The sequence below is a fragment of the Myxocyprinus asiaticus genome, chromosome 1, assembly GCF_019703515.2.
Source record: "Myxocyprinus asiaticus isolate MX2 ecotype Aquarium Trade chromosome 1, UBuf_Myxa_2, whole genome shotgun sequence".
NCBI classification, from domain to species: Eukaryota; Metazoa; Chordata; class Actinopteri; order Cypriniformes; family Catostomidae; genus Myxocyprinus; species Myxocyprinus asiaticus.
The window spans coordinates 8,547,978-8,562,468 of record NC_059344.1 but is presented as its reverse complement, the minus strand read 5'-3'; the positions used below and the strand labels follow the sequence as shown (position 1 = coordinate 8,562,468).

General features: G+C 40.6%; 1 protein-coding gene and 1 long non-coding RNA gene across 5 annotated transcripts in view; one reads left to right on the top strand and one right to left on the bottom strand.

Annotated features, from left to right (window-relative positions):
- LOC127449150 (uncharacterized) overlaps window positions 1–14,491 on the bottom strand; it is a 230,751-nt gene that overhangs the window by 42,342 nt on the left and 173,918 nt on the right. The window lies entirely within an intron of this gene.
- The window catches only part of lrrk1 (leucine-rich repeat kinase 1), a 238,663-nt gene that overhangs the window by 77,044 nt on the left and 147,128 nt on the right, over window positions 1–14,491 (top strand). For all 4 annotated transcript variants that reach the window (XM_051711490.1, XM_051711481.1, XM_051711498.1 and 1 more), the window contains 4 exons: window positions 1,062–1,233; window positions 1,730–1,899; window positions 7,156–7,295; window positions 8,918–9,176. In XM_051711490.1, coding sequence (XP_051567450.1) covers window positions 1,062–1,233; window positions 1,730–1,899; window positions 7,156–7,295; window positions 8,918–9,176 — 741 coding nt within the window. The remainder of the gene's footprint in view (window positions 1–1,061; window positions 1,234–1,729; window positions 1,900–7,155; window positions 7,296–8,917; window positions 9,177–14,491) is intronic.

Genomic DNA, 14,491 nt, shown 5'->3' with positions numbered 1-14,491 from the left:
TCAACATTTTTCTTACTTAGTCCGCCATCATGGATGATTTTTTTTCACTGAGCTTGTTGCAGTGTATTATGGGATTACCTTCACCATGGAGGATACATGCTGCCTTAGAATCTGGCCTAACCATCTTTTCAAATAGCCTTCATGTCCAGAGCTTGCCACAAGCTATGTTTCCATCCAAGTTGCAAATTTAATTTATGCAAAAAAAAGAAAAAACGAAATATTGCAAAAACAAAGTGTTAATAATGGCACGTTTCCATTCCATGAGTTCAAAAGAACAAAATAGTCACTTCCGGATAAATTGTAGCCACTGTAGTTGGATTTTTTTAGACACCATTATTTCAGCATGACTAGAGCAACATTTCAGATGTGATAATTGGTTTGCTGGTTGGTCAGTTATGAGTGAATGAATCAGTCACATTACTTTTTTGATGCATATCTTGTATTTCTTAAAAAAAAAAAAAAAAAAAAATGAGTTAATTTGGTAAATGTGTTTCCATCATAATTTATGTGCATTTCTTATCAAATAAAAAATTTACCTCATGCAAGCATATACATTTTTGTATGCCCATTTTGGACATTTTATTCGCATCTTGGAGTTTCCATCCAGCAGTTTTTATGTGATATCCCAAAATGTGCATAAAAAACGTGGATGGAAACCCAGCTTAGGATGCATTCAGATGTTGCCTTAAAAGGCAGCTCTGGCTTTGGAACAAAGCTGTAGTTAGTAACTAAATAATAGGGCCTGTGTTTATCCTGTTTAAGAAATTAAACTTAGTTTGAAACACATAGCTTATGTTGCAGCAATGGAGTGCTGTGGCTTAGTGGTTAAATATTTGGGCTGGTAACTCAAAAAGGTTAGGTTCTTACTTCAGAACATGTGATCCATGAACTCTCACCATTTTGCCCTTGAGCAAGGCACTTAACCTAAATTACTGCATGGGAACCATCCATTTAGTAGTGTACTGCATGTCAAGTAATTGCATCACAAGCATTTTATGAGTGTGCAGTGTTTTAAAAATAATTTTGCTGCCTTGCTCTAAAGTTACTTCTTATCTCCATAGTTATCTGTTGCCACACCTTTTGCCCCCCAAACCTGCCATGGACATCCATGGTTTTCGCCAGGAGAGCAAAAACACCATCCAGAGGCATTTCAAGATGAGCTTTGTGCCTGCAGGATTCTGGGAGCGTTTCATAGCCAGGATGCTTATCAGTTTAAACCAGATGGATTTGCAGGTAAACAAATATTTTTGCTACTCTAATGACTACTTCAAGTAACGATGAAATGCTGTTTACAAACCCATTTTACATGCTTTAAGTAAAAAGGGTACATTTCTATTTCATGTTCACTTGAACTGACCAATAAAACTACAGATTGTAGTTTACAGATTACAGAAAAATACTCCTATTACAATCATTTCAAACATATAGTTTGTGATTGTTAACATGATTTTAAATGTTTATTACATTTTGAGTTCAAGCATATGACTTCAGCAATAACATCTGGCCAATGCATTGAATGTTTACTTTCATTTTAGCCAAATATTTAGATCAGATAAATGAAAGTGAAGCTAAGAGGCAATACAAATCTTTGCTTTATATCTTTTACCTCCACAAACTTTCCAATCAAGCTCCCAAGTAAAACTCACATAAGTGTATTTTCCTGTGCTTACATTTCCAGCTGGTGTCAGTAGACTGACTTTGATGGCTCATTTGTGATGTTTCCTAACAGGCATTTGAGACCAAAAAGAACACAAAGAACCAGAGGAACCACAATACAGTGATCTATAGCTTTGCAGGGAACCAGCAACGGAATCGATGCAGCACGTTCCGTGTACGTCGCAGCCAGACGATCTACTGGAAGGAAGGTCTATTGGTCACTTTTGATGGCGGATATCTGAGGTTTGTCAGGAGTAACCGAGATAAATAGAGAATGTCTTTTAAAACAATATTCGTATCCGTGAATTTAAATACAATAGTCAAATCATTTCTCGTTGTTATCACATACTTGACTAAATATTCTCAATGGGGTCAACTGATATGGGTTTTTAAAGCACAACGTTAATTTTTAACATTATTAATGCACACTGATATCATGAGAGCAGGGTGGCTGATATAATGTAGTTTCATACATAATACAGTGTAATGACAAAAATTCAGATCTTATTTTACATATTGGGTGCTTCTCAATCTGAAGGCTGCAGCCTAGTTAGGCTGTTTCCTTCCTAGGCTAGTACTTCTGAGGCTGTAGGCTATGCTCCTCCTCGGTATTCAGCACTAGAATGAGATGGTCTAGTAAGTGCGCATTGCTACGTCATAAAGGTTTCCGCCTCCGTGGTCACGGTGCGAAAAACTTTGAAGAGAGAACGAGCGGCATCGAAGATGACAGATGTGGAAATTGTGCTGATCCTCTACAAGTTCTTTATAGATATGGAGGAAGGAACAAGGATAGTGCAGTAGCATGCATAAGGACTCGTTTGCTGCTATTATTATTAAAAGGGTTTATTAAAGGGGTCATGATACTCTTTTTATAATTTTATGATCTTCCCTGAGGTCCACTTATAATGTCAATAAAGATTTTTGCACCAAAACAGCCATCATTTAATATACACTGATCAGCCACAGCATTAAAACCACCTGCCTAATATTGTGTAGGTCCCCTTCGTGCCGCTATAACAACGCCAACCCGCATCTCAGAATAGCATTCTGAGATGCTATTCTTCTCACCACAGTTGTACAGAGCGGCTATCTGAGTTACCGTAGACTTTGTCAGTTCGAATGATTCTGGCCATTCTCTGTTGACCTCTCTCATCAACAAGGCATTTCCGTCCACAGAACTGCCCCTCACTGGATGTTTTTTGTTTTTGCCACCATTCGGAGTAAATTCTAGAGACTGTTGTGTGTGAAAATCCCAGGAGATCAGCAGACACAGAAATACTCAAACCAGCCCATCTGGCATCAACAATCAAGCCATGGTTCAAATCACTGAGATCACATTTTTTCCCCATTCTGATGGTTGATGTGAACTTTAACTGAAGCTCCTGACCCGCATGATTTTATCCACTGCACTGCTGCCACACAGTTGGCTGATTAGGTAATTGCATGGATGATTGTTGTGCCAGACGGGCTGGTTTGAGTATTTCTGTAACTGCTAATCTCCTGGGAGCCTACAGAGAGGAGGTGCACACTCTGACATGCTGGTGTCAGGAGCACAACCTCTCCCTCAATGTCAGTAAGACCAAGGAGCTTGTGGTGGACTTCAGGAGAAAAGACAGAGAACACAGCCCCAGCCCCATCACCATCAACGGAGCACCGGTGGAGAGAGTCAGCAGCTTCAAGATCCTCGGTGTCCACATCACTGAGGAACTCACATGGTCGGTCCACACTGAGGCCGTTGTGAAGAAGGCTCACCAGCGCCTCTTCTTCTGAGACAGCTGAGGAAGTTTGGAATGAACCACCACATCCTCACATGGTTCTACACCAGCACTGTAGATAGCATCCTGACTGGCTGCGTCACCGCCTGGTACGGCAACAGCACCGCCTTTCAACCGCAAAGCCCTGCAAAGGGTGGTGCGAACTGCCAGACACATCATCAGAGGTGAGCTTCCCTCCCTCCAGGACATCTATACCAGGCGGTGTGTGAAAAAAGCTCAGAGGATCATCAGAGACTCCAGCCACCCGAGCCATGGGCTGCTCTCACTGCTACCATCAGGCAGGCGGTATCGCAGCATCAGGACCCACACCAGCCAAGTTCTTGACAGCTTCTTCCCCCAAGCAATCAGACTTTTGAACTTGGATCGCTCACGATACCTTTATCAGCACCACACTTTATTAGTCTCAGACTGGACTCACATTTTATACTTCACTTAATAACACACTGGTAACTGACTATCAACCGACAGCTGAATGTCAACACAACACTTCATATTTATTTCCACTGATTGCATGGTGGGTGGTGGGGTTGGGGGGGTACAGTGTATTTTTATTAGATACAGTCTTCTTATTTTGTGTATATTGTATATTATTTTTTTTTTTTTTGTGCACAGTCTTCTTGTTTTGTGAATACTGTATATTGTATATTATTAGGTGTATATTGTGTTGTGTAACAAGATGTGTAAACTGTGTTGTGTAAATCAGATGTTTATTGTAATTGTCATACTACTATGTTGCTTGGAACTGCACCCAAGACTTTCACCCACTGTTGCACTTGTGTATGTGGTTGAGTGACAATAAAGGGATTTGATTTTGATTTGATTTTCACACACAACAGTCTCTAGAATTTACTCCGAATGGTGCCAAAAACAAAAAAACATCCAGTGAGGGGCAGTTCTGCGGATGGAAACGCCTTGTTGATGAGAGAGGTCAACAGAGAATGGCCAGACTGGTTTGAACTGGCAAAGTCTATGGTAACTCAGATAACCGCTCTGTACAATTGTGGGGAGAAGAATAGCATGCGGGTTGGCGCTGTTTTGGCGGCACGAGGGGGACTTACACAATATTAGGCAGGTGGTTTTAATGCTGTGGCTGATCGGTGTATGATCTTTTTCGACCCGGTCTCTTGCTCTCTGTCTGAAAATCTCGGTTTAAAGCTATCTGGCCCTTTAAGACTTCAGTGTAAATGCCCACTGTTCTAATTGGCTAACTTTGTGCAGTCCCTCAAATACAGCCATATTTGAAACTCAATCGAAAGAAAATGAACAAACTTAACATTATAATTTATAAAACTACATTTTAGGGTTAACACATAACGTATACCCAACATATTTCATCTGAATATATAAAAATGTTCACTCAAGCACAGCAACTATCAAACACTCATGACATTTGAAACCTTCATGAATTAAACTCACGGTCCGGTAGTGTTTAACTGGCGCATCTTTCAGTTCCTTTGCAAAGCTTGAATCATATTGTAACTGGTTCACAAGCAATCCACTCTATATGAGCCAAAAACATACAATCCACACTGAAATGTTCTGAATACACAAATGGAATACAGTCCATGGTGATGTTGAGTGCTTCAGCTGGCTTCAACATGCCAAAGCAGAGACGCTGGTCTTCACCGGAGCGACATCTCACATCTTCCATGTTTGTTTACACACAGAACGGCATGTGTTTTCCCAGACAGCGGAGGCAGCTGAATGAGACGCATTCTTATGCCTGGTTCTTACATTCTTACGCCTGGCATGAGCGGCGCATTTTTTTTTGCCGCCCATATTAACAGATGACACCGTACACACTGCAAGTGTGAGTGGCGAGGTGAAACGTCCCAGACGCGGCAGTGAGTGGATAGTTTCGGCATTGAGCCTATTATTGAGGCGTGGCTCACGCTGAGCTCAGCGGCTCTGGGTGCAGTACAACACTAAAATAATCAGGAGATTATTGAAAACACACAAAGGCAAATTAAAATTATTCAAACCAAACCTATAGTACACTACAATTTATATGGCTGCATGCAAGTAAACTCAATAAAATAAATAATTAATAAACTTTTTTTTGCCATTCTTTTTATATAGGTGTTCAGTTTAGACAACATTAACCAATCACAACCAGGTGTGCTGATAAAGATGAAATGCAAGTGACTTCCCGCTGTTGTCCTTGAAGCAGCAATAACCTCATCTTATTACGACCTTATTAAAGAAAAAAATTCTCGCGGAAGAAACACAGCCAATGTGAACGTCCAACACAACCGCCCCGCTCACGCCTTGCTCACATGAATCTCCCATGACAGGCCCTCTTTCCTCATCACCTGTGTGACTGACTGTGTGACTGACTGTGTGACTGAGCTCCATTGGGCGGGCCAAGGGTACATTGACAAAAAATGTGTCTTTCTTGAGGCAGTCATTATGCAGATGTTTTTGGTCCTTGTGACGTCACAAGTTCCACAAATTCCAAACTGGCCATTTCCACAGCCTGGTTTAAATACATAAATGCTATTTTTCTATTAAGGAAGAAGTTTCATGAGTAAAGTTCCATATTTTTCTGAATTTTTTTTTATTATTTCAATTTATTCATATGAACTCTTATATCACACCACAATATTCATAATTAAACAACATGATACAATAACACAACTTTATCACTATTAATTTTGTCAAATTATTGTGTCATTGTTAACTGCTACTTTTTGCTTTGATGCAAATAAAAGGAAAGAAAGGAAGAGTAAAAAGTTGACTCTCAGAAGTATTCCTCCATCGAGGACTCAAGTGCAGAGGCAAAACAAAATAGTTTATTAAGTAATGGCAACACAAAGTGTCCCCGAAGGGCAAAAATGCAGTCCAAAAGCAGGTTCAGGACACAAACAGACTGGCTGGAAAAAGGGGGTGACTAGAAGAGCTTGTTGGACAGCTAAATCGGAGGGGCAGACAAAACAAGCTGGCAAGGCGGGATATGAACGGAGCCAGCAGGCAGAAGCGAGCCACAGGCGGCATCCAGGCAGGCTGAGTCAGGAAGGGAGCTGCAGGGCCATAGAACATGGGTGAGAGTAGGAGTGACTTTGTAGACTGATTCAAAGAGGGAGCTGACTTACCCAGGGAGGGAGGTGGGTAGGGAAAAAGAACCAGAGAACAGATCCACTAAGCAGCACCGACACGAAGGCTTCACAGGCAATGTGGTCAATGCACAGCTGAGCCAAGACCACCATGAACACAGGAACAGAGCAACCGAAAAGCTTCTGTATTGCAGTTTAACTAACATTTATGTTGATTGGCCAAATCAACACATTTATCAACTGATGTTTGTATGTTTTGAAAAATCAAGTTTGTTGTAAAACCACTGCCTGGCAGTTAGTGCATCTGCTCTAACATATTGACCTGTGGTACTCATATGGGCGACGTATAGGCGACCAGCACTCAAAATTTGTAGATTCAAATCACCCCTCTTCTCCCTATCATTTCCTGTCCTTTCTCCAATATTTGTATCAATAAAAGTAGCGAAATGGCAGGTGTATTATTTTGAGTCTTTCTCCCTCATTACATTCAGTGCAGACTGTAAGCTCACAGCGTCATGTCATGAAAATCATTTAGTTGATGATGAAAATAATTTTCATCATCAATGATGAAAATCATTTAGTAAAAATAAACAATAAGAACTGGTTCTTGGTTCTTAACCCTAGTGTGTTCAGCACTTTGGTTTAGGCCTCACACTGTTTCTCTCCCACAGCATAGAGTCGTCTGACCTGAACTGGAAGAAGAAGAAAAGTGGGGGCATCAAGATTATCTGCCAGTCCGAGACTAGGGATTTCTCTGCAATGGCTTTCATCACTGATCACGTTAATGCTCTCATAGAGCAGTGGTTTCCTGGTGAGGATACTTCTCCAAATATTACTTAATGTCACACGTTACACACATATTGTATCACACACAAGTCCACAGGCATTCACAATTATATATCATTATATATCTCTTATAGCTTGGATTTGTGGGTGGACCATAGAGACATATGCCTTATTATGTCAAGAAATTGAATCAGAATGTCTTTTACCATTCTTGGTCATATTTTTTCATTCCTTGAATGCTTGCCTTATAAAAAGTGAATATTCAGGACACCAATTCATTAAATTGAAATATGCTACTTAAGCAATAAACTACTCAAAGCTGTGTGTTATAAAGATGTTACCACTGGTAACGGGTGCTCGTAAGCATGAAATTAAGTGTCATTAAATAGTGATTATATAACTATGACTAGTATAGATGCAGTAGTCATTTTTCCAGTTAAAAGCAGTGTTGAAATGGTGTTTGAGAGAAATTGTGTGACAGTACAAGGCTTATATTGTGTAACATGAGCATTTCAACGGAGCATTTCAACGGGTAACACCTGTAGTCACATGATGGGTTTTTATGTCAGGAAAAAAGACAAATATGAGTTTAGAATAAACAAAACAAGGTTGACAAATTTGACAATATCTTGGCAAATATCCAAAACCAATAACCCCAGGGTATTACTATGCAAGTGCAGCAGTGTATTGCGTGTTGTACACAGGTGTCATCAACCTTGATGCACTGAAGCATAGCATACACCCTCTGTGCAATCTCGTTGACACTACTGAAACGCTTTCAGTCAAAAGTAGAGGTGCAACACAGACACACTTATATAGACCCAATGAGTCATGCTGTAGTTTTTAAATTACCAGTGAGTGACTTCATTAGTTCACTCCACATAAAGCCTGGTAACTATATCAGATTCATCATCACACACCTGTTTGATTCAAGAGTAACCCTTCAGACCATCTACACAACTTCAGATGTGACATTGTGGTACACAAATATTTGCCTACCAACCTGTTTGTGTGTAAACAAGCTCAGTGCGGTGTGTGATTATCAGCAGATGCATTGAGTAATGGTGATGTGTGTATGTTTTTGTAAGGATGTTTTACAAGGATGATTATAGTAATCTTCTTTTAAAGGAGTGGTTCACCAAAAAATGAAATTTCTCTTACAATATACATGTTGTTTCAAGTCTTTATGACTTTCTTATGTAGAACACAAAAACTGTTTTAATGAAGATAGCCCTCCATCTTTGCAATACTATGGCAGTTGATAGCGCCTCATTTTAAGACTTAAAAAAGGAACATATCATAATAGAATTCGTGTGACTCTTACATTATATTCCTAGTCTTCTGTTGGCATAGGATAGGTTTAGGTGAGAAACAACCCAGAATTATGTTATTTTTCATTATGAACTTGCCTTGCAGGTTCATGATGAGCACTGTGAGAAAAGCTTGTTCACAGTGGCACGCATTCATGTGGGAACTGTTTTTAGCGTTAAACTATGCAGGTTCTTGCATGAACACAGCATTAGCAAGCCCTTATTGTTAAACCATAAATTGTATTTGTTTTATTAGCAGTAAATATGAATGTCCATGCACTGTGCATATGTTTTGTCTTAAACATGCACATAATCTGTACCCTTCTCCGGTCCACAGCACTGACAGCCAGCGAGAGTGACGGCTCTCTACTCATCGAGCAGTATGCTCCCTGCCCGTACTGTAGCTCTGTGCCCAGAATCTCAGACCCTTTGCCTCACCCTGGCTTGAATCACAGCACCATACACTACTTCAACATGGAGGACTGTGTGCTAGCAGCTGTAGACAAGGAGCACATCAGCTGTCCCAACCACCCCAAACAGCCTGTGCCCCTACAGGAACTGGTGCCTGAGCTCTTCATGACTGACTTCCCTTCACGGTGAGCTCACATTTTTTGTTTGGCGAAATTAAGCGTGCAACATGCAAATAGGCTGGGTCGTGTGCAGTTTAATTCTGAGGTTTTCTCTGGTTATTCCACTGTCTACATCCTGTTATATAATCCATTCCTTCAAGCACCTGCAATATAAACAAAGACAGCACATTCATAAGAAGTTGGTAGTGTAAATGACATCCAATTATCCATAAGCCGGCTGCACGGATAGCTCCCTCTGTAAACATGCGTCCTTGATGCTGGGTCTGTAGATGATAATGTTTTACCAGTAAGGATCAAACATGTCAAGTAATTTTTTGTTGTGTAGCGCTTTTCACAACACACATCGTTTCAAAGCAGCTTTAAAGAAAATCATGCATTAACAGGAAATGAAAACTGTAATATCTATAAAGTCTTAGTCATCATTGTGTAGTTTGATTAAATATGATTGTAAATTGTCTATAAAAATAAATAAATAAATAATAATTGTATTTAGAACCTCAGTGAGTAAGCCGAAGGCGATTGTGGGAAGGAACACAAAACTCCATAAGATGTTGGTTAATGTAGAAAAATAACCTTGGGAGAAACCAGGCTCACTGTGGGGGCCAGTTCCTCTCTGGCTTACCAGCATGAATATAATGCCAATATTAGTTATTTATGTGCTGTGCAGGTCATGGTTTAAAATAAGTAAACTATGTAAGTGTTAAGGGCCAATGTTTATACAAAGTTTTTGTATGAACTTTAAGATTAATGTCTAATGTCTTTGAAGTCAAGCCTGGATTAACTGCAGAAGTTTACATTGATGCATTGTCCTTTGTTAGTTGGCTGATGAAGGCTTTTGTTGGCAAATAATTGTAAGTCTATGTATTCCATTTTAAGAGTGTAGTCCATCATTAGACCAAGGTGATGCAGCAGAAATCAGTGAGGTGCATCGCAGTTCAACTAGCAGGTCATTTCGGTGAGGTCTATCCTAAATCCAAGGTTCAGGCAGTGGCATTTGAAATATCTCATGTCTTATGGTTGGAGTTGGCATCAGTTCATCCTTTGAAGTCCATCGTAATAGACTGAAGTGATGTCTGGCTGGCACCGGCTGCATTTAGTCATCATCACTCAGAGACACATAGCAGTGGAGTCTGACACCAAACACGTACGGAGGTGGATCTGGCCGGCTCTGGTAACCTCGGGATATGAATCCCGAGGTTGAGAAATGGAAACAAATAGAATAATATTAGTGTAGATGCCATTCCATTTTTTTGCAGAGTTAAGAGCATGATAAATGTTTGATAAAATAATAATAATAATTCCTTAAATTTTTATATAGCGCTTTTCTAGGCACTCAAATCACTTTACATAGTATAGGGGAATCTCCTCAACCACCACCAGTGTGCAGCATCCACCTGAATGATACGGCGGCAGCCATAGTGCGCTAGAACACTGTTGGGCCTCATGTATTCAGATAGAAGACAAAGGCAGGCCTAACACAGTCGTAAAACCTGACTGAGGCCCACACACAGTCATAAATCGTACTGATAAAAACCGTGCCAAAATCAAACAAAGGGAGTCCAAAACAGACTACAAATCCCATGAAGCCTTGCTCACTAAAGGAGCGAACTCTCAACTCCAATTCGATGAGGCACACAACAGAACGGCCCTCAACCATGACTTCATCGGGAGTAGAAATAACTCTGAGACCCTTCCGGGCATTGCTTCCAGCAACTTTGTTCACCGTGTGTAGACGCAGCTCATCGCTGCTCTCAGGTGTAGCCTCGTGGCACAAGGAAGTAACATTCGACTTGAAACTGTGGCCATACAATCTCCATCTCGCTGGACGAGTTGAGATTACTCTGTGTTCCACCGAACACTCTAACGGATCGGAAGGAGACCGCCAAGCAATCCGCATCTTCATCCGTTTGCCTGCAAGTCGACGTCACTGATTTCTCCGCCAGCCCGCCGAGAATCAGCAGCCGTACCGCCCGCCGACAGAGCGAGGAAACGGCCTCCCGTCATCACCCGAACCTCGAGGAACTGAGTCGGAGTTAAAAGACGGATGAACACACATTCTACCTGCGTCCTCATACGATTCAAGTAAGAGGTTTACGTCTGGGCAGAGATAGAATGTTATAGTGTGTTATTCTTGTGCATCAAGGTTATTGCTTGTACAGTTCACAGACCGCCGAGTCCGCTCATTGCTGCTAATAATACTCAAGGTATTACTGTAATGTACTGTTATCACGAATGAGATCTGCTGTGTTGTAGTCCAGCCATGTTGGACTGTTGTGTATTTCCACCATCACGGATGAGACCGGCACACTGAGTTTATCCATTAAAGAACCAAAGACCGCGGGACGGTTTACGAGCTGTTCACCACGTCTCTGAGTGATAAACTAACAGCTGCTTTCTCTCCCACGATCGCGAAACCGGCTTTGGTGCCGCCACTTTATTCTCTCTCTCTCTCTCGTACTAACCACACACACACACACACACACACACACACACACACGCGCGCGCGCGACCCCTCACAAACATTCTCGCACACACTTTTGGCTAGTAGATAACTTCGTGATAAAGTTCAGCTTTGTCCCTAAGTTATCGTACAAGCGGAGACATGCAGTAAACTGGCAGACGCCATTAACCGGTTTCTCTCCGCCCACATTCGCGGCCATATTCTCTGGCCGGAAATCTCGCATGACGTACTCTCCGCGAGAGTCATGTCCGCCATTTGTGTGTGTCACACCTTACACACACACACACACACACACACACACACACCTACCTTCCTCTCATGTGTTATAGGCTTATTTTGGGTACCATATCTAATCAAATCAAATCAAATCACTTTTATTGTCACACAGCCGTATACACAAGTGGAATGGTGTGTGAAATTCTTGGGTGCAGTTCCGATCAACATAGCAGTCGTGACAGTGATGAGACATATACCAATTTACAATAAACATCAAATTAACACAACACAATTTAAAGTCTAATATACACATAATTACACACAACACAATATACAAATAATAACATACACTGTACAGTAAACAATACACACAATATAGATACACATTATTCAATAAAAAAATAAAAAATAAAAAAAAGTGTATATATAGAATGTACAGTAGGTTGTATTGTACTGTATTGACATTCAGGCTGTCGGTTGATAATAAGTTGTTAAGAGAGAATATAATATAATAATAATATAATTATGACAGTCCGGTGTGAGATATAAGAGTAAGAGTAATAAAGTGCAGTGCTGATGTATTTTGATCGTGGGAGATCAAGAGTTCAAAAGTCTGATTGCTTGGGGGAAGAAGCTATCATGAAGTCGGCTGGTGCGGGTCCTGATGCTGCGATACCACCTGCCTGATGGTAGCAGTGAGAACAGCTCATGGCTAGGGTGGCTGGAGTCTCTGATGATCCTCCGAGCTTTTTTCACACACCGCCTTGTATATATGTCCTGGAGGGAGGGAAGCTCACCTCCGATGATGTGTCTGGCAGTTCGCACCACCCTTTGCAGTGGTTGTGGGCAGTGCTATTGCCGTACCAGGCGGAGATGCAGCCAGTCAGGATTCTCTCTACAGTGCAGGTGTAGAACCGTGTGAAGATGTGGCGGTTCATTCCAAACTTCCTCAGCCGTCTCAGGAAGAAGAAACGCTGATGAGCCTTCTTCACAACTTCATCATGTCACTGTGTAGTTTGTAGTTGTAAGTCGGAAGTTTATTGACTGCATTGTATTGATTATTGATCATTGTACAGATAATTGATATTACTGCATAAATAAACTTTGTTATATTTCAAAGAGAAGTGTTTTGGTTTGTTTTACATACACCTGTGTCAAATGCTGGCAGGGGATGTCAGTGCTCGGATTCAAGCCTTCACTGTTTCCTTTTGAATGTCGATTTTCTTAAGAGAACAATCTAATATTGAGACTGTTGTACTGTCTGGTTACTAATCCCTGATTCCAGGGTGGTGCCCCGGCGATATTAATCCTTATTAATATTCTATTGATTTTGATAATTGATAATTATCTTTGATGATTGTTGAATTTAAAGGATCAATAAGCTAGTGTTATTCTAATCAGTGTTAGTTCAAATCTAATCTAATCAATGACAATTCCTCGTTTACACAGACAAAGTGGTAGCAGTCTGCTAAATTGGACCTAAACCATGCTAATGCAAGTCCACAAATGCCAACATAATTCTCAAGCCTATTCAAGAGAATGTCGTGATCTATGGTGTCGAAGGCAGCACTAAGATCTAAAAGCACTAGAAGAGAAATGCAGCCATGATCAGATGATAAGCGCAAGTCATTTGTAACTCTGATAAGTGCAGTCTCTGTACTGTGGTGGGGCCTTAATCCTGACTGAAATTGTTCATACTATTTCTCTGTAGAAATGAACATAGTTGGGAGGACAGTACCTTTTCTAGTATTTTCGACATAAACGGGAGATTTGAAATCGGTCTATAATTAGCCAGTTCTCTAGGATCACGCTGTGGCTTCTTAATAAGCGGTTTGATAACTGCCATTTTAAAGTTTCTTGGGAAATGTCCTAAGGATACCAAGGAGTTAATAATATTAAGAAGAGGTTCTAAGATTACAGGGAATATCTCTTTTAAGAGCTTAGTTGGTATTGGATCTCTTCATGACCTATGAAAGCAAAGGATTGAAGTTGCTTGTGAGGAAAGTTTTGAGATACTGTTTTCTGTGGTACTGTGACAGACTATTCCAATTTTATTTCTGATTATTTCAGTTTTATCAGTAAAGAAATTCATGAAGTCTTACTATTTAGATTACTATTGTGCTGCGACGGAATATCTGGTTCAGTCGAGGCTTTATTCCTAACCAATTTAGCCATAGTACTGAATAAACACCTAGGATTGTTGTGGTTATTTTTTTAATGAGTTTGCTAAAATATTCTGACCTGGCAGCTTTTAGTGCCTGTCTGTAGCTACAGACACTATCCTTCCATGCACCACGAAATACCTCTAATTTTGTATTCTTCCACTTGCGCTCCATTTTCCGAGCTGCTCTCTTGAGAGCATGAGTGTGATCATTGTACCATGATGTGGGCTTTTTTCTTTAATTTTCTTTCATTGAAGGGGTGCGACACTATCAAGAGAGCTAAAGAAGACTGTATTTTTTTTTTTCTGATATTACTTCAAGTTATTTTAGACTTTTTGGCTTACTGAGTATATGAGATAAATCTGGAAGATTATTAGTGAAGCTATCTTTAGTGGTCGAATGAATAGTTCTACCTGAACGATAGCATGGTGTAGATTGAGTAACATTAGCTGATCGCAGCATACAAGAGACGAGGTAATGAT